Source organism: Helobdella robusta (assembly GCF_000326865.2).
Source record: "Helobdella robusta unplaced genomic scaffold HELROscaffold_9, whole genome shotgun sequence".
In the NCBI taxonomy this organism is placed as follows: domain Eukaryota; kingdom Metazoa; phylum Annelida; class Clitellata; order Rhynchobdellida; family Glossiphoniidae; genus Helobdella; species Helobdella robusta.
The window spans coordinates 488,703-516,017 of NW_008705512.1; the positions used below are offsets into that span (position 1 = coordinate 488,703).

The following is a 27,315-nucleotide window of genomic DNA, read 5'->3' on the forward strand; positions in this document are numbered from 1 at the left end:
CAATATCGTTATTACAATTTTTACATTGTTATAACGTGTTATTTATGTAATACAATTATTTAAACATTGCATTCTCATAGCCGAAGAATCATCGTTGGAATGAACTTGTCAAGCCCTTTGTACGTGAAATGCATACATCATTAAACTTACATAAACAAGTCAGCATATTAAGCCTGGTGTCGTTTTGGCTGAGTGTGTGGTACTGGTACGTATTGAAAGATTCCTTTCATATGTTGAACTGAAGACTTTTATTTCTGCATTGTATAATTGCGTAAATGTTTCATCTGCTGTTCACGTAAGATGTTTTATCAAAGTTCTTGTTTTTTATTCCATCATCTTTATTACATTTTTTTGATTACTTACAAATACATTTTGATGACGTCATGTAAACTAAAGTTATTATTATGATTTCTTACATTAATTGTTAAATATTATTTTTTTTAAATGTAATGTGGGGATAATAATTTTTTTTTATTCAGACTTCAAGTTTGTTTTTTGCTTAATATAAATGCTGTCGACTCCACTAAGATTTCTTAGAAAGTTGAATCAGTTTTTAAAGATACTGCAAACGATTTTATATTATTAAAGAACTTATTTTTAATAGTTTGCAATGTTTGTTTAATTTTCTTCTCATCACATAGTTTTCGTCACGGTTAATTTTTAGTTGAATTATATTTTTGATTACATAATAACAAAAATCGCAGGATTTAACTATTTTTCAACATGATAACCACATTTATCGAACATCTCTAACACCAGGAATGTTTTTGTTACCTTATGTTACTTTCATCATTTTCTTGAACATCGAATTTAGCTCCTTAGTCATTTTACAACACTAACCATATCCATACAGATGTAAATAGTAAATAGTTTTTTGTTTTACTTGGTAACTTTTTCCATGGTTGGGGAAAATTAATTCATCATATTTTTCCATTTCATGTTTAATTGGCACTCCTCAAAATTAATTGATTTTTTTTTGTCATATTCATGTTATTCACTTTTTCACAAGTTAAATTTTAAAAAAGGATATCGACCAAATGGGATTTTATTATAGTAGGTTATATTCAGATAAGTTAATTAAAACTATTAGCTATTAAAACTATTAAAACTCAGCTTCGTCAACTATACCCAAACATTGAAATAAGGAAACAGAATTTTTAACAATCAATTAACCCCAAGTAAAATTCATAGAATCATGGTTGAACAATGAACATATCGATCTAACGCATAATTGTTTAATAAAGAACAGGAAAACCAATTTGCCAATATTGTGATATTAACACAACATATTTTTAAATGTGATAAAACCAAATTTAAAAGACTGCATTACCAGAAAACTTAATTGATAATTTTGAAACTAACGAAAATATAATGGCGGTAATACAATTTCTGGAAGAGGTGAAATATTTTGACAAAATTTAAGATATTCTAGGAAAAAAATAAGATTCTGTAAATGTGTATCCAACAAATAATGAAATACTTATAATTAAAAATAGAGCAGTATTTAGTGGATATTCATCACTGCGGATTGAAATAAGACAATGAGGCCGAAGTAAAAGTTCAAGAAAAAGAAGCATTAGAAGATAAAAATAGTGGTCAGATATATTGCAGCCCATCGTAAAGCTCAAACTCCGTAAAAATAAAAATAAACGAACAAATAATTAAAATTATTCTTGGAGATGCAGGATGCAAACCGTTTACAAAAAGTGGCCACCTACTTAAGAAAAAGTGGCCACCTACTTAAGAAAAAGTGGCCACCTACTTAAGAAAAAGTGGCCACCTACTTAAGAAAAAGTGGCCACCTACTTAAGAAAAACATTCACTTGCTGCTTTTATGCGAAATTTTGATACAATCGTGCCATTGTTAAGAAATTAGTAAAAATTGGTTTCGATCATTAGTAATGTATTTGTGTAATAGCATTATTACACACTAACCCAATAAGCAATGTATAATCCACAAAATTTTATATATCATATTTCATAAGGGAATCATCTACCATCGCGGGTGTTTATAAAATGATGTAAATGTTTCCAGGTCAACGTTCAAGTCATGAAGTTTTGTTCATCTCCTACATGTAATTCAATGTTTTTGAAAAAATTTCGCGATTCGTAAAACTGGATATAAAGTATAATAACGTCACGACATCAAATAATAAAAAATATAGTTGAGTTGACACTTGACCAAGATATTTGTTTCAGTAGTAATTTTTTTAAAAAGTGAAACTTGGCTTTGGGACTTTGTTTAGAGCCCGCTGAAAGCAAAACCGTCAAGTGGTTTCCAAAGTTGTCAAACAAAAAGACCTGAGTAAAAAAGAACAAAATTAATATAACATTTGTGTAAAAAGATAAAGAAAAATTAAAGCGCAGACTGCTTGCTCCGTTTTAAAATATTTAGAAAAGACCAGAAAACAATTTACTCTTCAAAGCACCTTCGTTATGCACATACGTTGAATTACAAATAGGAATTGAAATGAACAGATTCACACAAACGTTGGCTTGGAAGAGTTTGCGTTATTATTTTTTAACTTGCCAATCATGTAAATCTAGATATTAGGATCTTCATGCAACAATTACGGTGCATGTGTGACGTCATTTCTACCTTTGCTTAAGTTTATAATGTGAAGAATACGTTTGAGCAATAGTCATGAAATTTTAAACTGGAATCGCCCTAATCGTGTTTCCCATCTATTAGGTTGGTGCAAATATAATGTCGGTTTTATGTTAATAAATTTTTCATCACTAAATTTTTAAATACAGTTTATTGAATATATTGATCATTATATATCATTTTGATGGTTATTTATTCTTCTATCTAGTTTTATTAATTAATTGGTCCAACTATTCAGTGTTTTTGATTTTGAGCGATATTTGAGAATGTCTAAGCGTGATTTTCGGATTATTTTGCTTCATGAGTTTAAACTCGGGCATAATGCGGCAGGGCAACTCGTAATATTGTGGAAGCATTGGGCGACGTCGGTGCTTCTGAGCGTACCACACAAAGATGGTTTTAAAAATTTCGTACTGGTGACATGAGCCTCCAAGATGAAGAGGGTTGCGGGCGACCAACCGGAATTGATGATGACAAACTGAAGGAAATTATTGACGCAAACCCAGCTAAAACGACTCGAGAAGTTGCCAATGAACTCAAGGTTGATCACACAATAGTAGTTCGTCATTTGAAACAGATTGGTAAAGTCGAAAAACTTGACAAGTGGGTTCTACATGAGTTGAACGAAAATCAGAAAATTCGGCGTTTTGAGGTGTCAGCTTCACTTGTTCTGCGTAATAAAAACGATCCGCTTCTTGACCGGATTGTGACGTGTGATGAAAAATGGATCCTATATGATAACAGACGACGTTCAGTTCAGCGGTTGGACCATGATGAAAGTCCAAAACACTTTTCCAAGCCAAAATTGTACTAAAGAAAGTTAATGGTGACAGTTTGGTGGTCTGCAGCTGGATTGATTCACCATAGCTTTTTAAAACCTGGTCAAACGATTAATGGAGAGATGTACTGCCAACAAATTTATGAGATGCACCAGAAATTACGCCAACTACGTCCTGAATTGGTTAACAGAAAGGGTCCGATTCTTCTCCACGATAACGCCAGACCACACGTCGCACAACTAACGCTAAAAAAACTGAACGCGTTGGGTTACGAGATTCTCCCTCACCCACCATACTTACCAGACCTCTCACCAACAGATTTCCACTTTTTCAAACACCTCAACAACTTTTTGCGTGAAAAGTGCTTCAAAACCGAAGAAGCTACAAAAAATGCCTTCTTACAGTTTGTCGCCTCTAGAACCCCTGATTTTTATGCTACAGGCATCAATAATTTAATTTCTCGTTGGCAAATGTGCATAAATTATGATGGTTCTTATTTTGATTAAATATCTCAAATGAAAGCAAATTTATTGCATTTTAAAATGGATGGTAGAAAACCGACATTATTTTTGCACCAACCTGATACTTGAGGCAAGAGAAGTAATGACGTCATTCATCGATTATAAATAAATAGATGCAGATGGACTCCGGCGCCTGATCGTTGACAACGCAAAATAAGGTGTAATGGCGTAGTTGTTTCCATGTCAAAGTTGAGATCAAACGTTTCATTTTACTCCTACATATTGTTATAACCGTGCTACCGAACGCACTAGATTCTAGCGTATTCTAGAATGTTCTAGTGACTGGAGCATTCTAGAGTATGCTAGAATCGGACCATCGAGAAGAATCTAGAAACGACGCTTGCGAAGAGTATATAAGCGCACGTCGCAAGAAGATTAGTGAAATCCGTGATTAGTGAAATCCGTGATTAGTGATTTTGTAAATTCGTGACTTGTGAAAAGCGATTCGGTGAATTATTTAAAGCGATATTTAATTTGTTTTGTTGACGTTGTCATAGCGATAGATTTTGAACAATTTAAAAGTTAATTGTTGTGTTAATTTGAATTTGCTAGAAATAAACGATTAGTTGATTTCTTCTGTAAATAAAGTTTAATAACTAATAACTGTTTGGAGTATTTTATTCAATCGAAGATTTGAACCCGTCGCATCGTAAATCGGTTACGACAGCGAGTATTATAACAATATGTTATTCAATGGCAATATCAGTATAAAATGCAATGAGTATCTTAAAAATTATTTTATTTAAATTGAGAGCTGAACACTAAAGTATCTAAGGAACTGAAAAATGATGGGATCTAGCATGTACGGTACCTAGAAAGAATTCCATGTTATCCCGCATCCCGCCTCCGTCATTTACAAATGAGTTTGAATTTTGTAAACATCTAAGCAGCTAAGTGTATGCAGCATTTGCTATGTAAAAACATGAGAAAAGTGAAATCGGTCCTGATCGGTATGTGTCAGTACTTTAGTCGAGTTACTTTATTCCTATGTTCCAAGATCTTTAAACACCATTTTTTAGTATTGTCTGGAAAATAGTTTACGGTTTAATTAATATACTACTAGCTAGTTGTCGAGTTGTTAATGATAATTCGTTCGGTACTGAACAAAAGCGTCTGGTTGTCGTCGTCCATTTCTTTTCCTTTTCGCGTTCCCGTCTCTCGGACAATGTCGGGTCCGTTTGAAAGGAACAGGGATCCCATCCTAAATGTCTTGAAGCAAATTATTTCTCCTGACGGCCTCGTTAATGTTTTGGAAATCGCCTCAGGTTAGTGCGTTAATCGTTTACTGTTTAGTGGGGAGTAAAGAACTGAAAAAATCTATTTATATTTATAGAATGTTGTATTAAAATAATTATTAAATTAATTGTTTAATCAATTTATTATTACTATTTTTTTATTGTAAATTTGAAAATAAATGATTTTATATAAATCTTATAATCTCTATAATCATAATCTGTCATATTTATTTATTTATGTTATTAATTAATGTTAATTATTTATTTATAATATTGTAAAAATAATGTAAGATTCTAAGAATAATATTTTTTAAGAGGGTGGGGATATCATGTGACATATTTTGCGAAATTCTTTGATAACGTCAAGTGGCAACCAACAGATGGAGATCAGTCTTGTGTTAACAAGTATTTATTTAATATATTATATAAATGACATGACACTTTTCATGACACTTTGGTTTTTATATTATGAACATTAAAATTATATTTTAATTGATTAGAACTTTAATTTTAGAGATTTTCATGTTAAAGTAAAATAGTAAATTGAACTATTTCAGTTTTGCAACATCTCTTTTTGCTGCTAATTATGTTATATAGTGTTTTGTTTATTTCTGGTCATATTATGTTATGTTATTATTTTTTTTTGGAGGTGGCCATACAAGCATTGCTTCAGGTCTCCATTAATAAAAAAAAAATTGTTGTTGTGTTAAATAATTTAACATTGTTATTGAAGTTTGAACAATGCCAATCCAAGTCTTCGTGAACATTTTTATCCACAAAATTACTTTAAGATTTTTTTTATAAAAACTTTGGTTTATTTTTTTTTAATTCGATTGAAAGCCTGATAAGTTCAACATTTAAAATTTAAATTAATCCTAATGAGAAATGTAAATTTTTTATATGAATACTATTTTTTCTCAATTGCATCATTTTATTAATGGTTTCCATTTCAAGAATCAATCAGAAACTTGCCAGCAGTAATAAAAACAATTCAAATATTTCCAAACCACTTGCAATCGATGCAACTACAAATCATTGTGTTTGGTTCAATGGTATGTACCAAAGATGTCATTTTGATTGCATTCTCTGCATAAATATGACTCACATTTCAAAATGGCAAGCAACTGAGGTAAACTGGTTGTTTTGTTTTATTACTGTGATATATTAGCATTATATTATTATATATTATGTTGCTTGATCTCTAAATTGTGAAATTTTATTTCAAGTTTTTTAACACAAAATGTGCAGGGTTTATTTTCTGGCTCCAATTATTATTTGAAACCAAATGGATCCCTTGTTATATATGGTGTTAGAGCTTTTTATATCTAAATTTCTTGTTTAGTTTATCAATTCATTTATTAATTTCTCACATCATTTATTTAAATTTACTTAAAAATTATTTTAATTAATAAAAAATTGTGTATAATTAACCAAAATAATAATTCAATTAGCCGTTTATTGTTTATGGAGATTTCATTCACAAGAACAACATCAGTTTCGATAAGCAGCTCAAATCCCAGTTTGTTTTCTTTCAACTGCGTAACTTAAATTATTATTTTTAATATAAAAATTCCATAATTAGATATGAATTATCGACATATCAGTCCATATCCTAACATCATCATCATCAAATATATTCGGGAGCTTTTTTCAGAGTTAATGCAACTATTTCATATTGGCTATCATCATTTCGTTCTGACAAATTGTTTTTGATTAATTATTTCAAACAGAACTCTTGAGTGGGGACTGAGAGATGTTTCACAGTTGAACAAAGTTGCTGAAGACAATGGAATGAAGTTGGAGAAAATTGTTTGTTTTTTTTTCTTTCTTTGGATTCCAGATTTCAATTTGGTTGCTGTTATGAAATTTATTATATTTATTCCTATTTTACTTTTCTTGTAATGCTTTATTACATTTTATTAATCTTTAGAAATTTGTCATTTGATAGATTATATTTTCCACCACCAGTTTGATATGCCTGCAAACAACAAAACATTGATTTATAGGAAACATTAGTCAGCCACCTGAATTTTCGACATTCACCGACAACCCATTTATATGTTTAAATTTATTTCAGTTGTATCTGTTGTTGAGCAAAAAATTTGTTTACCAACAAATAATGATAAGTTATCGGTGTGACTTTGATAACCTTAAAATCAATCAATTGTTTATAATAAAAGTATAAACCCGTAATTATGTTTCATTATTTTTTATCAAATACGAGAGCGAAAACTACTAGAATGTTATAAATATCATCCGGATTCAATCAAATTTATATAGCCAAACTCCTAAAAATTCAACTGAACTCAACATAAAACCATTGAGGTTTATATTACCTGCCTCAATGCCTAAAATTTTCAAAAACAAAAATGAAAAATAGCACACATGAATATTCAATGAATAAAACTATTGAAAACATTGAAATAGCAAGCACCCTAAAGTTACACGGTTAACATGAAAAATTTACGTGCTCAATAAACGGATTGCAAAATTTTCATTTTTATCAGGTAAGAAGATTAAATAGAGTTTTAAAAAAAGTTAGAGCAGTTTGCTGTATATACTGCACAAAAGATAAGCGATTCATACAGTTTTGTCTAGGCGATTGTATTTGTTGATTACTAATCACCATCTAAAAGTATAAATCTAAATGTCGTTAATTTAAGAACTAAATTAAAAAAAATGAATTGCTAAATATACTGACGTTAAAAAGATGAATGAATGAATAACAAACAAATTAATTAATAATAAACAAATAGAAAAACAAACCAATTATTTACAATTTCTAGTAATTGTAAATTATTTAAAAAGTTTCAAAACTAACAAGATCACATTAGAATTGTTTGCTGCACACGTTTACATGATTGGACTAAAGTCACGTGATTTGAGAGCTTTATATCAGGCCGCGGCTCATCTCGTGCTTGTATTAATAGTTGTGTGTAGTGCGTTCTCTGTATTCTAACTATTGATGGTTTGTGCTATTTCATGGTCTGCGTGTTTTCGTTTAAACAAGTTCCAGACAAGTATGGCAAGAACTAAGCAGACAGCTCGCAAGTCGACTGGTGGCAAGGCACCTCGCAAGCAGCTAGCCACAAAGGCTGCCAGAAAAAGTGCTTCGGCTACCGGAGGTATCAAGAAATTTCGTCGTTACAGGCCGGGTACAGTAGCTTTCAGAGAAATCAGGCGCTACCAAAAAAGCACCGAGCTGCTCATCAGAAAGCTGCCTTTTCAAAGACTGGTGCGTGAGATAGCTCAAGATTTCAAGACCGATCTTCGCTTCCAGAGTTCAGCAGTCATAGCTCTGCAGGAAGCAAGCGAAGCTTACCTGATCGGCCTCTTCGAAGACACCAACCTCTGCGCTATTCACGCCAAACGCGTCACTATCATGCTCAAAGACATCCAGCTTGCCAGCAGAATCAGAGGCGAACGTGCTTAATTTCTACCTCTAACGAGACAAACGGCTCTTTTCAGAGCCACCAAATTTAACGATTGACAAACCTTGCCTGGTTAATTAAACTCCACTTTTGTGTGTGTGTTTTTTTTATTCGTTCATTTGTTGGCTCTGGTTTTTCGTAACATTTACTACTTGGTTAGGATCGTGTTTCTATATGGGAAAAAGCGTGAAAAAACTTGCCACCTGTCACATGTTTTTATCAATCAACTGATATAATGAGTGATCCAATAAAATTATTACACATTATAGCCAATTGTGATTGCGTGTAAGCCGTGTCGAGTGAGTTATTAAAAACGGACACAATGTCAATAAGATCAAGCATCGGTTAATCTATATTGGCCGACAATTACAAGGCTAACTCCACAGCGTATATTTGATTGCATTAGTTATTTGATGAAGGTAAACTACTCTCTTACAGTAATAATCATCATCATTTCATATTTAAAATGCAAATAAATTAGCAAAAATATCGAAAGCGAATGTCAGTTGTACTTATTGTATGTTGTGGAAAATGCAGCACATTTTAAAATCATTCTGTCACATCGCTATATTGGCCGGAAATCACAAAAGTTATCTAATAAACCGAAATCTCGATCGAGTTCAGAAAAATGACATTATTTTGGCCATTTGAGAATTTTTCAATAGAGCGTCAGCTGAAGCACGACGTTGACCGAGCATTAAAATTATATTTGTTGCTTATAAAATTTGTTGGTAACAACTGATGCATTTCGATTCATTAACATTAATGCAAGCGCAAAATAATTATGTGAAGCAATTTTTTACTAAATAACGTGAACAAACAATCCGGACGCACAATCTCAAAAATATGTAAAAACAGTCGCTGTTAATCAGATATAAGGTTAGGTGCATAAAATTCAATCGATTAGTTTATGTATGGAAAAGTTTGGCAACAAAACAATGTTTAGTTGTTTAAAAAAAAATAATTGGCAGAAGCAATAGCGAAAGAGCATGCAAACAGTCGTTAAAGTTGGGCGGCTCTGAAAAGAGCTTTTTGTTATGGTGGTGTAGTCGATGTACTTTTCTACTTGGCTTGGCTAGCCTGACTGACTCCTCCAGTAATAGCGGAACCGCTTCCGCCAACCTTAGCAGTCTTCTTGGACAAGAGGATGGCTTGGATGTTTGGAAGAACGCCACCCTGGGCGATGGTGTCTCCGGCCAAGAGCTTGTTTAACTCTTCATCGTTTCCTATTGCCAACTGAAGATGACGAGGGATGATACGGGTCTTTTTGTTGTCTCTGGCATTGTTTTCGGCTAACTCTAGAACTTTGGCCGCTAGATATACTGGCGCTCCGGCTCCTACTCTCTCGGCGTAGTTGCCTTTGCGCAACAGCCTATGTATTCTTTCTACTGCAAACTGCAAACCAGCTCTGCTTGATCTGCACTTGGCATTTCATTTGACCTTGCCGCCCTTTCCTCTTCCACATATTTTTTAATAATGTTATGTAAACTAAATAATAAAAAAATCAGAATCTTGCAATAATTGCAAATTATACCTAATTCTCAACAATGATAGTAACTTTCGAATAGTTTTTTTAATATATTACGTGACGCGGTATGCATTCACAACCAATAACCGGAAGCTTGTAAATTCATTTTTGTACATATACTTCATGTCGTTATAATATTGCTGTATGTTTTTAGACTTTTTGCAACAGTTCTATTTACGTTACATGCACACACACACACACGCTATCAATTAGTTTATAAAGCGCTATTTTCGCGAAGTTCAACAGCGCTCCTCAATGAATTTTGCAAACAGATGGATCTTGAGATCCGCTCTGAACTTCGTAAGTGAAGGAGGTAGAAAGTTCCAGAAAAAAGGGCCAGAAACAACAAATGCAGATTTAGCAAAAGAGTGTTTAACACGACTTAAGAAGAAATGAGAACAAGAAAATAATCGTTTAGGTTCAATTAATATATATGATAAATACTTAGGAAATAATTTAGATTGAGACTTAATGTGCAAATTTAAAAAATTATTCTTTATTCTATAGGTAGCCAGTGCAAGAGAACAATATATGGAGACATGTGAGAAAAGAAAGAGGCACAAGCAACTAGACTGGCAGCAGAGTTAAAAGCTTTACTTATAGGATAGAGTGTAGAATCAGGAAGATCATAGAAGAGCGAGTTACAATAATCAATCCTAGATAAGACTAACGAAGTAACAAGGAGAAAAGTAGGATCGTCAAGAAAAGGCAAAAGTATTTTTATTCTACGTAGATGGAATTAAGAACTTCTAGCAACACTATTAATCTGAGAAGAAAGAGGCATACTAGAATCATAGGTAAAGCCTAGACTACGAAACTTGTGAGAAACATCGAGAATTTTAGAATCAGGTAAGGTAATAGGAGGAATAGTAATAGAGTGTTTAGATTTATTAAAACAATTTAATTCAAATTTAGAAGGATTAAGTTTAAGACACATAGAGTCAAACCAAGCGATAATTGAAGAAAGACATGGAGATAGACTATGAAGAATACTATTGTGATTAAAAGGAGGAAAATAAGTATAGGTATAAAAATCATCAGCATATAATTGACTAGTGAAAAAATATTAATAATACGATGTAGTTTAGAAGTATAGAGTATAAATAAAAGAAGGCCAAAGATAGAACCCTAAGGTACCCCGAAGTAAGAGTAGAGAAGTTAGAAGTATAATTATTGAGAACAGAATAAAAACAATTACAGAGATAAGAAAAAAACCAAGATAGACAAGTATCAGTAATATTAAAAAAAAGATCTAGCAGCCTCAAGAGAATAGTATGATTAGCAGTATCAAAAGCAGAGGAAAAGTCAAGAGCAAGAAAAGTAAGATTACTATTGTCACTAGAGATAAGGATATCATTATGTATTTTGAGTAAAGCAGTTTCAGTACTGTGAGCAGGTCTGAAACCAGATTAAGATACAGGTAGCAAGAAGTTAGAGTTTAAATAAGATTATAATCGATTATAAACTATTTTTTCTATTATTTTAGAGATGAAAGTAATATTAGTTAGTAACAGGTCTATAATTAGATAAAGAGGAAAGATCTAAAAATGAGTTTTTAAGAATGGGAATAACAATAGAATTCTTATAAGAAGAAGGAAATTTAGAAGGTGAAAGAGATAAATTAACTAATTTGAGAATGATTGGATAAAATATTGAAAAAATTTCTATAAGTAAATTAGAAGAAAGCAGCTCTAGAGAACAAGTTGAATAATTCTACACACGTTTACAACGTGTATAGACGTTATATTATTGATATTTATTGACTTATTGTGCATGCATAAGTATACATTAAATTTTTTTTATTTATTTTTTATACATTTAATCAAATATTTATTTATTCGTCAATATCGACTGATTCATATTTAGCAAAAAATTGATAACTCAAATAATCATGCGAATGGGAATTAAATAATTTTGAATACACAATCTTTAAAATTCAAAATTAGGCGCGCGCAATTATCACCTTTTTTTGTCTCGTACATTTGTTCTTTCTCCACTCAACTGTCTTTTTTTTCGCGCACAGGCACGCTCTCTCACGCGCACATCATCTCGTTCTTAAATAAGTGTTGCGAGTCACGTGATCTATTCACTCGCCTAGCTCGCTCATATATATTAGCCAGCGAGAATTGAACGTTTGAATTGAATTGAATTATTCGTTGATTATTATTCATTTATTCTATCAGAACAATGCCACCACAGTCTGCCAGCAAGGATTCTAGGAAGACCGCCAGCAAGGCGAAAGCTACTCGCAGCATGGACAAGAAGCACAAAAGAAGGCAAAAGAAAAACTATTTTATATACATAAAAAAAGTGCTGAATCAAGTTCATCCGGGCACGGGCACTAGAGGCAAATCCATGTTAATAATGCTTTCGTTTGTCAATGACATCTTTGAATAAATCTGTTACCCGGCGAGTTGGCCAAGAACGCCGTCTGCAAAAGGTACCAAGGCAGTCACCAAGTACACCAACTCAAAGTAATCGACCACTGAAACAAAGAAAAAATTAATTTGTGTATATCTAAGTAAAAAAATATTCAAGCTTTTGATCATTGACAAAACAAAAGATGTTTTGTATGTATAAAATATGTTTTGTATGTGCGCTACAATTTTTAATTTGTTTCCATTTTAAAATTATCAAGTTCAATTAAATTTGTTAAAGAATTAAAGCCTTTTTCAATTTTTTCAATGATTTTTCGGCAATTTTGTTGTATATGTCTCATTAGGAAGTTTTACATATTTTATTACAAAAGCAAATGGATTTGATAATTTGGGAACAAATTGTCTGTCGATGAAATTGTACTCTACTGTCTGTCGATGAAATTGTACTCTACTGTCTGTCGATGAAATTGTTGAAGGGCTGAAGCGCAACGATTACCGAGGAATAAAAATATATATGTATTTGCTTATAAAATTTGGTGGTAACTGCTGATGCATTCTATTCACTAATTTGGAAACTGTGTAATTTTTTTTTACTAAATGCAGTGCACAAACGAACACTCTGGACGTACATTTTCAAAAACATGTAAAAATGGAATTTCGGTTGCCGTTATTAGTTAAGTTTTACAATTTTCATCCTTTCATTGTCATGTCGTAGTTGTTCTTTGCATTTTGTGTCACGAAATTTGTTTTTAGCGAAAGAGCAAAAAAGAAACTAGAACAAGCAATTAATAGCATGATAAGTAAACTAACGTCATATGCGTTGTATGAAATGTAAAACCGTTCACACACATAGCAAACAAATGTTTTATGGTGAGATTTACAAAAGATTAACAGTGAGAACCGTATTCTGGCACGTGGCGGAAGAGCTCTCTACGAGGTAAACGTCTTAGTTTCTTGTATATAAATGTCGTCGTTCATTCAATCGCAATCAGTCTGTCTATACTGTCGCTTAGTTGTCTGGCTTGGTTTCTTTATTAACAATCGAGTTGATCAATCATGTCTGGAAGGGGAAAAAATGGTAAAGGTTTGGGTAAAGGTGGAGCCAAGCGTCACCGCAAAGTTTTCAGAGACAACATCCAGGGCATCACAAAGTCCGCAATCTGCCGCCTGGCCAGAAGAGGCGGGGTTAAGCGCATATCAGGTCTGATATACGAAGAGACCAGAGGCGTTCTCAAAGTGTTTCTTGAAAACGTCATCAGGGACGCTGTCACTTACACTGAGCACGCAAAGAGAAAAACCGTGACGGCCATGGACGTCGTGCACGCACTCAAAAGACAGGGAAGTACCCTCTACGGTTTCGGTGGTTAAAGACCCACACAAACTTGTACGTAAATAACGGTCATTTCAGGGCCATCCAATATCTCGACGTCTAGTTTTAGCCTGTCGACGGCTGCTACATCGAAACTGTAAGCATCTTGTATTCGGTTCAATGCTGAGGGGAGCGTAAACATTTTACGATTAAAAATAGAATGCATTTATTTTTTACGTGAAACGAAAGGAAGGTAAGCCATTATATTTTTATATTTATTTGTAATTTTTTTATAGATAGATACATTTTTATTTTTGTCACAACAAACAATAAAATGAATTGAAATGGAAGCCAAAAAGTAAAAACTTGTAGGAGGCCACCGTTTAATATCTTAAAATAACCGTTCAAATTCAAAAAAATTAAAAAACAGTTAACTGAAATTTTAAAATTAAAAAAAAAGTAAAAACTAAGTAATTAAACAATAAAAAATCAAAATTAATCAAAAACATCGCACAAAAAATCAAATGGTCAATTAAGCGACGAATTAATCTTAGAAACATCCAATAAAACAATTTAACAGCCAATCATTTATTTTGGTCGACAACATTTGTCTAACAATTTTTTAAACAAAAAAGGTTTGAGACCGGCTCTAAATAATGAAAGTGATTTAATCTAGAAGAGTAACAGGTAATGATTTCTATAAAAATGGACCATCAGAGTAAGCGAAAGCAAGCTTAATGAACGAGTGTTTAACAGATATGAAATAGTGAGAATGGGAAGATCATCTAAGTTTAGGTTAAGATAAAAGATCAAAATCATATATAGGAAAACTAATGATTTTGAACATCAAAATGCGTAAATTAAGAACAATTTTATATTTAAAAGGTAGCCAATGTAATAGTTTAAAAAGGGAGAAATATCAAATATGAGTAAACATAGGAACACGAGAAACTAAGCTAGTGCCAGAATTGAAAGCTTTAAACGGTATAGAGGAAGCCCAAAATAGAGTGACAACAATCAATTTTTCGAAATTGTCTGTTTGCAAATTTTTGGCTGGGTCTAGTTGAATTTTTAGAAATTGAGCTAATCAAATTTCACTGATTGATTGATTGATTGGTTGATGAGACCTGCAAAGAAAAAGGTAATTGAAATTTAGGACTATCGAGAAAAGATTTAATTTTAGCCTAATGAAAATAAAAATTTTTAGTGACATGATAAATTTAAGGAGACAATGAAATAGTCGAGTCAAATATAAAACTTAAACCACAAATAGAAGAAAAAGAGTTTAAAGACGGATCTGGAGTTAAATTTATCGAAGGAAGACCAATAGAATTTTTAAACTTATTAAAACAAATTAGTTCAAACTAAGAAGGATTAAGCTTAAAAAAACATAGAAGTACTCCATAAAGTAATAGAGTAGGGACATAATGTTAAACTCAATAACATGACGATAAGATTGATCTAATAAACTATTATTTAATCGTTATATTAATATTTTGTTCACGCACTGCATGGGAGCAACCAGCTGGCGACAACTTCCCACCCCATCACCGCTCCATGTATTCATATACGTGCGCTTGCATGCTTCCATGTAATGGACGTAGTATGCGCACGTGTGCTGATCGCCTGGCACTATAAAATCATTTGTTTGGCTATATTCTTCTTTAATTTGCTCATGTTCTCGTCTAATCGTTTGTCGTTATTTTTTTAACAAAATTTGGTTTTAAATGTTTATTTCTGTCAATCGGCTTTTGTTACGTCATCATAGTTGGTGAAAATGTTTGCACAAAGATTCATTTCAACCGTTGCGCTGTTGGTCTGTACGAATTTCACATTGAAAATTTGGGTATGAGTTTATTTTTATCATTTATTGCTAGTATTAAAAGTTGTTTTTATTGAACAGGCGGGGAATGCACGTGATGCAAGACTTCTTGGAAAGCATTTATATGGTTAGTTTGTGTTTGTAATCTTTATCATACTAAATTACTTTTCACAAATTTATTTTTTTACACATATGTATGTCATTGTATACCTGCCTTTTAAACTTCCATATTAATATCAACTTATCGGATTTTGGAACTTACGGTTCACCAAAGTTATTTGTTCGTTTTTTTCATTTTATTTGTTTGTGAATAATGAATGTGACACTAAAATTGCTGTTGACAATATGTAAAAATGTTTTAGCTTATCAGAGGGAGATAATGAAGATTTATCTTCGCCCCGAAGGTGTTTTAATAGATAATGGCTGTTACAATAAATAAATATACTAAACTCACATTCAAGTAAATAATCTGGCATCTTTTTAGAAGTATTACTTTTTTATTTGTTACAAAATTTAAATAATGTAATTTAAATGGGGCTGTTTATAAACTAGCTTTAAATTTGTCAGTGTTTATATTGGGATTTTATTAACTTTGCCCTAATTCTAACAAGTCAAATTCAGTACAGGCTTAATAAGTCCTTATATATTATATATATTATATCATTGTCTGTTACCTGTTACCAAAATTGGTCCTTCAAGGGTCGGTGTTAGAACTATTTGTGAATGATATATATTTTACAGTAGTCTGATCGTTGTACTTCGGTACTTTTTACAGACGACACCAATATTTTTTTGTCCGGAAAGAATCCAGAAACGAACAGATGGTGTGGCTGGTTGTTACACATATTTAAATGATTAAAATGTATGAGTTTAATAAACAAATGATGATAATGCTAATGGTTATTCTCCTTTGTGACATTACTCAAAAGTATAAACAACACACATAAGGCAAGCAAATATTATTATTATTAATAATGCAGTTTAACGGCATTTCAGCGCTACTGGCTATCTTTACGCCCTTTTCTCTTTTGAAACAAAATTGTCTTACGGTTTTTTTGAGTTTTTTTCAAATATTTCTATATTCTGTCGACTATTTTTATCTCCTGAAGATATGTTATTAGATTATTGATGTTTTCTCTCTTGAAAATTTTTTCAATATCTGAGGGGATCTGATATCGTTTCCGAATATCATCATGGTTTTTGCATTCCACCAATATGTGTTGTACAGAAAGTTTTTCATCACAAAAGTTGCATGCTGGTGGATTTGTTTTGTTGATTATCCAAGAATGAGTGTATTTTGAATGGCCTATTTTTAGCCTATTAATAATTGTCCTCAGTTTACGGTTCAAACCCTTAGATTCATCTGGATTTTTTTTTATAAACACTTGGCATGGATAGTTTAAGATAATTGTTAATCTTATTCCATTCAAGTTGCCATTTTTCATTCATAATTTTTTTTGTCCAAGTTCTTAAATCACTGTATGGAATTGGTACATTTGATATTGGGATAGCATGGGCTTGTGATGCGATTTGATCTGCTTTTTCGTTGCCATGAATTCCTATGTGACTGGGAATCCACATCAAAGCTATTTTATTACTATTATTAGTCAAGTTATTATGTATATTATTTTGTATTTGCTTTATCAGATTATGTTGAGGGCTTTATTGATTAAGTGCAGAGATTGCAGATAATGAATCTGAAAATATTAAAAATTTGTTATTATTGAATTTAGATACATAGCTTATCGCCATCTCAATAGCAATGATCTTTGCCGTAAAAATTGATGTATAGTTTGGAAGATGTTTCATGAGCTTATGTATAATCTTTGATTGCTGGTAAACAACTATTGCTGCTGTCGTTGAGAACTCCTTTTTTGAGCCATCCGTATAAATTTTTGTGGAATTGGGATTTTTATGGATTTTTTCTTTAAATAAAATTTTGCTAAATTTTCATCTTTTACTGTTCAATTTATACTGATATCAACATCCGGATACAGCAATAGCCAAGGCGGGTGTTCATAATCCATTTCTTTCAAAATATTAGTTTTGTTATGACCTTTGATATATTCATTAAGTCTTGCTGGGAATGTTTGTATAGCTTTTCATTTTATTTGATGATTCTGGTTTATAAATTTGTAGTTCTGATTTTTTGGCTGAGACCTAACTTTTAAATAATAATTCAATGCTAACTTTTGATGTCTAAATGTTAAAGGCATCTCCCCAGACAAAACATGTAAACTGCTAGATGGCAATGTTCTGTAAGTTCCCAAGACTTTTCTTAATGACTCGTTCATTATTGGTTGAAGAATTTTCAGATATGATTTCCTTGTTGATCCGTAGACAGGACTAGCATAGTCTGTTATTGACCTTATCATTGCTTGATAGATTGTCATTAAGTGTTTTTGGTCTGAACCCCAGGTATGATGAGATAGAACTTTTAGAAGGTTGAGTGCTTTTAAACATTTTTTTTTGGCCTGCTGGATGTGCGGAATAAAATTAAGTTTGGAGTCTAAGATTATTCCCAAATATTTATATTGCTGAGTAAATTCGATGAAATTTTCTTGAAATTTTAATTTTGGGTATATTTTTTTTTCGTTTTTTGAGAGTAGGATGGTTTTTGTTTTAGATTCTAAAAAATTTATTCCATGTTCAATTGCCCATTTTTCTAATGAAATCAAAAATCTGTTTATTTCTTCCTTCATTATTTCAATATTTTTATTTCTAAAAGTTATTGTTATGTCATCCATATACAGTGAAGCTATTGCTTTTTTTGGAATTATACTTGTTATGCCATCCAAGAGTAAGCAAAACAGTTTTGGTGACAAAATGCTTCCTTGAGGGATGCCTAACTCTGGATGCATTACTTCAGAAAATATATTATTAATTTTTACCTGAAAGAATCGGTTTATTAAAAAGTTTTGAATAAATTTGGGTAGGTTTCCTCTTAATCCTGCTTGATGTAGTACTCTAGTAATTCCATACCTCCAGGCTTTATCATAAGCTTTTTCTATGTCTAAAAAGATTGTTATCACCTGTTCATTGTTGTTTAAAGCTTGTCTGACATGGGTTTCTAGATATAGTATGTTATCTAACGTAGATCTTTCTTTAATCCCACCACATTGTGAGTTTGATATTATTTTATTTGTTTTCAGATACCAATTTAATCTTTTATTGATTATTTTTTCCATTATTTTACAGGTGCAACAGGTTAAGGATATTGGTCTATAGTTTTCAGGTTGTAATTTGGTCTTATTTGGCTTATTTATCGGAATTATTGTTGCATGGAGCCATATAGTTGGAAGACTTGAGTTGTACCAAATATTATTGTAAATTTTCAATAGTATCATTAGTGCATTTTGTGGCAAGTTTTTAAGCATCTTGTAAGTAATTAAATCTGGACCTGGAGTGGAATCGTTGCTATTGTTAATTTCATACATCATTTCTTTCATTGATATAGGAGAGTTGTATAGCTCTAAATTTTTTGAATTGAAATCCAGATCTTTACTTTCTTCTATTGATTTGATGTTTGCAAATTGGTTGTTTAAATTTTTTGAATTTTGCTGGAAGTGGTTGGCCAAAATATTGGATATAGTTATATATTCCTTATTGTTAACAATAATATGGCTGTTTTTGTTAGTATTATATTTGTTTTTAATTTTTCTGATCATCTCCCATACTTTTACTGCTGAAGTGTTGACATTGAGATTACTGACGAATGAAATCCAGGAGAATTTCCTTTCTTCTCTCACTATTCTACGTGCTTCTGCTTTGAATTTTTTATAGTTTATGAGATTGACTTGGGTAGGGTTATTTTTAAATATTTTGAATGTTTTTTGTTTTTGCTTGATTGCATTTTTGCACTTCTCATTAAACCAAGGATTTAATATTTTACCACTTTTATTTTTTATAACTGGTGTAATCTGGTCTATGATTGTTGTTATAATCCTTATCCATTTGTTCATTGATTCATCATCAATTGTGTTAAAATTTTTCATTCTTTCCTCTGTCATGGTTTTAAATGCAGTCCAATCTGTTTTATTGTAATTTATTCTTTTCAAATCATAATTTCTTATATTTTTGATGGATAAAATTATTGGATAATGGTCACTGCCATGTAAATCGTCTTCTGCATCCCATTCTAAAATGGCTGGAGTGGTCATGGCTAGATCTATTGTTGATGAAGTATTTGTATGATCATGATACATTGTTGCTTTTGTTGGTTTGATTAGGCAGAAATCGCTTTCTATTATTGTTTTTTCTAGGTGTATTCCTTGAGCATTGGAAGTTGAGCATTCCCAGATTTTGTTGTGAGCATTGAAATCTCCCAATAATATGAATGGTTTAGGGATTTGTTTAATTAAATGTTTTAACTCTTGTGATTTGATCAATGAGTTTGGTTTTATATACCCATTGCATATTGTTATGGATTTATTGTGGATTGTTATTCTTGTTGCTATAAAATGATTATTAGTTTCTATTTTAACTGGAGATTGTGTTATATCGTGATGGATGTAAATTGATGTTCCTGCCGATGGGTTTGTTTTTGTTGGTATGGCTGATTTATGGTAAGCCTTGAAGTTTTTCAAATTTATTTGCTTGTCATCAGTAACCTTAGTTTCTTGCAAGTATATGATTTGAGGATTATATTTGGAGATTAAGATCTGTAGTTCTGGAAAATTATTTTTCATTCCTCTTATATTCCATTGTAGGATTCTAATCTTATTGGGATTTTTATGCATTATATCATCTTGACGTTTAATTGATTTATGATCATCATTGTTGCTTAATATGTCTGATTTATCCCTTGTTTGTATGTCTATTGTTGGCATTTTTTTTACTAGAAGCCATATTCATTGTTATCTTTTGTAACCCTTTTGATATTATTTACATTAATATTGGGCCTATCCACAAGTTTATCTTTTTTGGTCATCCTTCAAAAAAAAAAAAAAAAAAAATATCATCATTGTTACAAAATACTTCAAAATACTTCATTATCATCACTACTTTTCATATCCTCATCAGTAGAGAATGAATATGGATCTTTATTTTTTTTCTTATTATTACCATTATTATTATTACCCTTATTATTACCATTATTCTTATTATTATCATCATCATTACTATTATTACCATTATTATTACCATTACCATTATTATGACTACCAATTTTATTAACACTATTACCATTATAGTTACTTTTACTGGTACTGCTCCTGTCGTCATCATCATGATCTGATTCCAATTTTTTCCCTCTTCCTTTATGAGATTTATCAATATTAGATGGTTTTTTCTTTAAATATGTCATGCAGTAGTTTGTTGGATCTTTTATGAGATTGCATTGGGTTTCTTTATTTACCATTGCTTTTTTTGTAATTATTTGGGAATATAATGGTTTTTTCTGTTGATATATCTGATTTCTCGCCTGGATATATGATACATTATTTTCAGCTTTTGTCTTTAATATTTCTTTTTCCAATTTGAATTTTGAACATTCTTTAGAAAAGGTTTCATGGTTATGTCCACAGTGGTAACATTTTGGGGTATTTTGACATGGGATTTCCCATGTGTGCTTATGTCCTACAATTCCACACCTTGAGCAAATAACACCTTTACTCTTGCAAATCTTATGGTGGTGACCGTATTTCTGACATTTTGTACATTGTGTTGGAGAGGGTATAAACTTCTCAACTTTGATTGATTGATAACAAACTTTTAAATCTCCTGGAAGTTGGGGACTATTGAATGTTAGAATGAAGGTGTTTGTGTTAATTTTCTGACTATTTTTGGTTATTTTTATATTGTAAATATCTATCACACCTTGACTTTTTAATTCTTCCTTTATTTCACTTTCAGAGCAGTATTTAAAAATTGTTGTTCTGATAACTCCTTTACTTATATTCAAAGATTTGTGTGGATAACATTTAACTTTTTTATTCAGGATAGAATTGATTTTTAATAATTTATCTCGTTGAGTTTCCACTTTTAATTTAACCAAGATTCTGTTTGGTTGAATTTTAATGAAATTCAATTCTACTAGAGTGGTTTGGAAGAATTTACAGATTTTGAAAATTGACATTTTTCGGAAGTCGTGGTCATTATCCAGTGTTAGCGGTTCAATGATAAAAAACATTGGTCTGTCCATCTTCGGTGGTGATGATATTATAGTTGGCGACGTAACCACCCTGGCCCTTTTGTAACGTGGCGCCAGCCTGACTGGCCCACCAGTACCTTTGGTGCTTCCGTGCAAGTATGCAAGTTATAATATTAAAAAAAGAAAATAAAAAATAAATTTTTTTTTTTTTTGAAAATTCGTTAATCAAGGAAAAAATTAAATTAAGAAATTCGGAGCTAGAGGAAAACAACTGAACCATATATCGCTCAACCCAAGACCCCGCAGGCAAATATGCGTGGCCTGAATCCGCGTGTTAAGGGTGCATTCATTCAATCCATTCACTCAATACTATCTATACACACGTCACATAATTTTTCAAGTTTTTTGTCCAGTCTTCTTCGAACAATAGTTAGACAGTTAAAAATGTTTTCAGTATTTTTGTGCACATATTTAGAAAACAAATTCTATTTTGTTCAGTAAACATATCGTTTTGCGACAATCAGAATGCAAGTCGACTCTTTAACGGAAATACATTAAAAATTTGAATAAATTAAAAATATTTATTAAAATAAAATAATTTTTTGCTTGTAACCAACAGCTGATTTAGTAACAGAATAGAAACCTAAATAGAAATTCAATAATTAAACAAACCATCTCAGATACATATGTGTACACCCCACCACATCATACATACAATACGTATAGAAACAATCGTAACATGAAGTGGAACAAAAAAATACATAATTAATTAAATAAATAAAACAATAAATAAAAGAAAACTTCAGTGACATAACGGTATCATAATATAAATTGAAATAAAAATATACAGTATTTTTTAATTATAATAAATAACCACAAACAAAATAATGAAGTTAATGGCAATCATTCTGCAATTGTTTAATAATAAATTAAACTAACATATAACGTCCAACAACATTTACTGTTTACTATTTATAACAATCATATTCAAATTTCCAAGGAATGTTAAACCAATGATTTGTCCACATTCTTCTTAAATTCAGCAATTTTACGAGAGCACACCACATCTTCAGGAAGGTCATTCCACAATCTAACGACACTAATTAAACTAACTTTAATAGTATCTAATGATACTGTTAAAATTAGTTTAAAACCGTGTTGTTTGACTGGGCAAGCACACACACGTTCCGTACAGTTCAGGTCAAATTTCAGAAAAATTCTGGTTTTTCTGATCGATATGTGCGCATTCAATGGTTTTACCGTGTTAAGCTAATAAGATGACGACTGAAAATCAAAAATAAGCACAGACCAGGAATATTGCCTGCGCAGACCGCTTTAACGACACACCCTCACTCTGGCACAACGCCTAACAGCACAAAGCAGGCCTGCAAAGGCAAGATCGTGTGACAGACGGAGATATCGTCGTATTCGAACCCGGTCACTGCAACTGCAATGCAGAACCAGGGTCGTCTTGTGCTACAAACATTCTACACAGAACATAATACATTTAAGAACTTTATTGCATTTTATACACACAGATAGCAGGTATACATTTTTATTTTACTCTAATGATCATCGCCATCATCGTCATATTCATCGTCATAATTACCCCAGCATCATCAACAGAACTATGACTACGTTTATTATTTTTATTAATATCAATAACATCTGGTATAATAGTCTTTTTGTTTTATATAATATTATAATGTTATTAATATGTGCTCATTCAATGTTTTTATCGTGTCATACTAACTGGATGACGACTGAACGCACGTACCACGTACCATTCATTTGCACAGGAACTTGTCACTCTTTCATTTAATTTGTTCACTCAGTTCATTCACTTAATTTTTTACGTAATTTAAAATATTAATGTAACTTAACCACTCTTCAAAACGAAGGTTGGCAATGATCGTATTAATTCTGACATGTTTACGAGTCTGGTTCACAACACATGTATCTGAATGTGTGTGTTTCATCATCTGTCCACCTGCCTCTTTGTTTGCAATGTTTATTCTATGCGATCCTTGCTTTTTGAACATTTCTGTAAGCTTCAATCCATGTGTGTGCAGGTCTTTTTGTGGTTATGTCTACCAACGTATTATTATTGTACATGTACAACATATAGATACATTATGTCACATAATGGTATGTTTGTGAATTTGTATATGTATTGTTATGTATGAGAATTTGTGTGTGTACATTAGGGTGGTAACAAGGATATAGGTGAAAACCTTTTTGGGAAAATTAAATGGAGTGCCTCCTAAATTGTGCCAATTGGCTAAAAAATGACAGTTGTAAAGTTTTAGCTCAATTGGATGATGCTAACCCGTGCCTCAGCGAGATTGAAATCTTGAAAAATTTTTTAAATTTTGAAACATTTTTTGTTTTTAAAACAAACGGGTTATCCTAAAAACGTGATTTTGTTCTCATTTTGTTCATTTGTTTATTTTCTTCAAATGCTACCAATAAATAAACAAAGATCTTTAAACCATTTTTCTTTAAATCTATCAGACTAAACTTTTCTCTGGAGAGGTACATTTTTAATTAAAATACCACCTTCGTCATCTACCTTGATTGAAGCAGAGCACCAGATGCTGCAAACACAATGGTTTTACATTCAACACTATCAAACATACATATAACCAGTTTTATGAATTTAATTTTCTGTCTGAACCTGTCAGACTTAGATATAATGAAAAAATCCTGACCAAATTGCGAAATACTTTGTCAACAGGAATTTACAAAAATATAATAATTCAATATTAGAAGTGATTTTTCAATAGTATTCAAGTTATTATGCAATTTTGCATATTAAAAGAATTCAACATTTTTCTACTGTTTATGTGTAAAAATGCAAATATCTCAGAAAGTATGAGTTGTAGCTAGAAATGTTAGCAGTAAAATTTTAAGAAAATAAAAAAATGAACGAAATGAGACTAAGGTCATGTTTTTAGGATAAACTGTTTTCATTTTACAAACAAAAAATAAGTTTTTTTCCTAATTTTTAAAAATTTCAACCTCGTTTAGGCGAGGGTTAGCATCATCCAATTGAGCTAAAACTTTACAAATGTAATTTTTTAGCCAAGTGGCACAATTTAGTAGGTTCCTACCTTAAGATTTCGAGCATTGATTTTTTGTGACCACCCTGATGTACATGTGGTACGTATGTGGATTCGTAGATGTACTAGAGTACGTTCGAAAGCGCATGCACGTACATTGCATATTTTCATGTATAATCCAGAAGGCAATCATTCATTGCATTTCAGATTAGGTTGAGCAGTTGAGCGGCGGACAGAAGAAAAAAAATTGCAAACAAAATTTGAGGTTGTCTGCACGTTTAAATTAAATCATCATCAAACATATTCAGCGGACTTTTTGCTTTCTTTTTATTCTGATTCTTTCTTATCACTAATTTTAATTGCTTTTTCACGAAAACTTAATTAAAAGGCAAAAATTTAATCTATGTAGGTCTTTTGATAACAAATCCGATGTAACAATTCTAAAATTTTATTTTCAATTTTCAACAGCTTTCATCCAAACTAATCACGTAAAAAAAAGCCAAAAACGTTTCTCGTTATAATTATTAATATTTCATATCGATGGTAACTCTTCAAACAACGTCCTGCAAACTTCCTGCTTAAAAATCTTTTTACTTAGCGGCGAAAAAATACACCGATTAAAAATATTTTTGATGGAATTAACAAGAGGCTATTCCGTGTAAATTTTTTCCCAACATAATAACAGTTTATTGAAGCCTAACAAATAGCTCATTAACTCATGCATCACCTCACGACCCATTAGTTGCTCATATCCAAAACTTTATTCATTGCTTTTGTTATCGTTATCGAACCATATTGTCTTTTCGTTCATGCCACGTATTTGTTCCTACCTTGTATGCCTCTGCTCGTATTTTATATATCTGTCTGTATCTTTTATAATTGTTACCATCATATTTATTTGTTTGTATTTTATATATTTATTTGTATTTTACATATTTGTTTGTATTTTGTATGTTTGTTTGTATCTTATATATTTGAATTCTATACATTTGCTTGTTCACAGAAAATTATTTGACGTATTTTTCAATGAATGTTTATCATAGCAGCATATACATTTATAGCGCAGTTTGCTTTTTAATACCTTTTTTGAATGTTGACTTCGACAGCGTTATTTATTTATTATTCTATTTTCTCAACTGGCTCATACGATTTTTTAAAAAATTTTTCAAAATGTTCTATTACTTATGCTTCAAATTCTCGAATTCCATGAACATTTTAATTGTTAAAAAAAAACAATTCATCTGAAAATTATGCTGAAAGAATGAAATTTTTATAACTTTTAAATAGATTTATAAAATAAATACAACATACAAACAAATATATATGATACGAACAAATATATATGATACGAACAATTGTATAAAATACAGACAGTTATATTAAATATGAGTATATATACACATGATTTGAATAAGTTTATAAATTTGCCTGATCGTGATTTCATTTTTGTGTACCGCGCAAATTTTGTCGTCTGAATAATTTTTTCATCACAAAAGAAATGAATTATTTAAAATTTGAAAAAAGAAATAAACAATGTTAACAAAAAATCTCGCAAAACGCTTTCTAAAAAATAAAAATTCATTTGTAACAAATAAATATTTGTAACGAACGACGTAATCAACAAGCCAGCCTGGTGTCTTCTCTTTCATGCACTCGATATTTTCATTTTAATTGGAAGAACTCGACAGGTTCTTTTTAAATATTTTTTAAAATTTACAAAGTTTTGTTGTCGTTCTTTGAAGTCGGATGGACAGCAAAACCTGGATATCAAAATAAATATTTCAACGTTCCCCTGCCTACGTGCCGGTCTGTCTGGCGTAATTAAAAAAATTCAATTCCTAATGAATTGATGAAACAAAAAACGCTTAACCAGTCCAAAAAAATATTTCCAATGAAAAGTAGCGTGCATGCAAGGAAGAGACAGCAGCGTATCTGCGGAGTGATGAGTGAGTTGGAAGACAACTTGAAGTCGGTCGGCTCGTAGCGTCAAAGAAGAAGCATGAGTGATGATGAGCGCCATGTGCAGACCGCTTGATGGATGAGATTTGTGAAAAGCAGCAGAGATGTAAATGCGAAATGAATTTTAAAATAATTTCATTTCCTCTTTAAAATCACGAATGGAGATGATTTATAAGATGCGATAAATTATGGAACGTGTCACAAATTATCTGGCAGTTTTCAAGAGCTGAAGTAAATTAATGGGCATAAATATTGAATCAAAAGTGCATGAATAATTTAATTTTGTTTACAAAGGAACGTTGCATGCATGTCCGTGCAAGAAAATAAAATGATGAATTGGTCTCATTCTAACGAAGCCCGCTTCATCTTCGAGCCAGCGTACGTACGAACACAGCCATCAAAATGCATCATCTAACAGTAACTAATGGGCGCGTTCAATTATTCATCACAAAAATTATTCTTTCAAGTTGATAATAATTTTTTATTAGTGGATTTATTCTAGAATTACTAGAGTTGTTATAGATGTCGTAAAAATGAAAAAAATTTATTATTATCATCACGAACGCCACTTTTTACTTTCGAACGAATCTCA

General features: G+C 31.5%; 6 protein-coding genes across 6 annotated transcripts; 4 read left to right on the top strand and 2 right to left on the bottom strand.

The window, feature by feature from the left end:
• Positions 1 to 5,088: 5,088 nt before the first annotated feature.
• On the top strand, positions 5,089 to 7,156 carry HELRODRAFT_135178 (hypothetical protein; the record flags this gene model as incomplete). Its single annotated transcript, XM_009033016.1, has 7 exons — positions 5,089 to 5,173; positions 5,461 to 5,548; positions 6,098 to 6,272; positions 6,392 to 6,451; positions 6,595 to 6,662; positions 6,874 to 6,952; positions 7,112 to 7,156. Coding segments are annotated over 7 exons (600 nt in total), but the record flags the coding sequence as incomplete, so codon positions are not given.
• A 1,009-nt stretch (positions 7,157 to 8,165) lies between these two features.
• HELRODRAFT_70858 (hypothetical protein) lies at positions 8,166 to 8,576 on the top strand (the record flags this gene model as incomplete). Its single annotated transcript, XM_009032930.1, has 1 exon — positions 8,166 to 8,576. One exon carries the CDS (start codon positions 8,166 to 8,168, stop codon positions 8,574 to 8,576), a length of 411 nt encoding a protein of 136 aa, XP_009031178.1.
• A 1,060-nt stretch (positions 8,577 to 9,636) lies between these two features.
• HELRODRAFT_156148 (hypothetical protein) lies at positions 9,637 to 10,039 on the bottom strand (the record flags this gene model as incomplete). Its single annotated transcript, XM_009033017.1, has 2 exons — positions 9,637 to 9,878; positions 9,964 to 10,039. 2 exons carry the CDS (start codon positions 10,037 to 10,039, stop codon positions 9,637 to 9,639), a joined length of 318 nt encoding a protein of 105 aa, XP_009031265.1.
• A 2,250-nt stretch (positions 10,040 to 12,289) lies between these two features.
• HELRODRAFT_70817 (hypothetical protein) lies at positions 12,290 to 12,499 on the top strand (the record flags this gene model as incomplete). The annotated part of the gene is made up of 1 exon (XM_009032926.1): positions 12,290 to 12,499. The coding sequence occupies one exon, from the start codon at positions 12,290 to 12,292 to the stop codon at positions 12,497 to 12,499; it is 210 nt and encodes a 69-aa protein (XP_009031174.1).
• A 1,037-nt stretch (positions 12,500 to 13,536) lies between these two features.
• Positions 13,537 to 13,848, top strand: HELRODRAFT_70875 (hypothetical protein; the record flags this gene model as incomplete). Its single annotated transcript, XM_009032932.1, has 1 exon — positions 13,537 to 13,848. The coding sequence occupies one exon, from the start codon at positions 13,537 to 13,539 to the stop codon at positions 13,846 to 13,848; it is 312 nt and encodes a 103-aa protein (XP_009031180.1).
• A 3,406-nt stretch (positions 13,849 to 17,254) lies between these two features.
• On the bottom strand, positions 17,255 to 20,440 carry HELRODRAFT_165965 (hypothetical protein; the record flags this gene model as incomplete). The annotated part of the gene is made up of 3 exons (XM_009033018.1): positions 17,255 to 17,308; positions 18,503 to 18,643; positions 19,523 to 20,440. The coding sequence occupies 3 exons, from the start codon at positions 20,438 to 20,440 to the stop codon at positions 17,255 to 17,257; spliced, it is 1,113 nt and encodes a 370-aa protein (XP_009031266.1).
• Between the last annotated feature and the right edge of the window lie 6,875 nt (positions 20,441 to 27,315).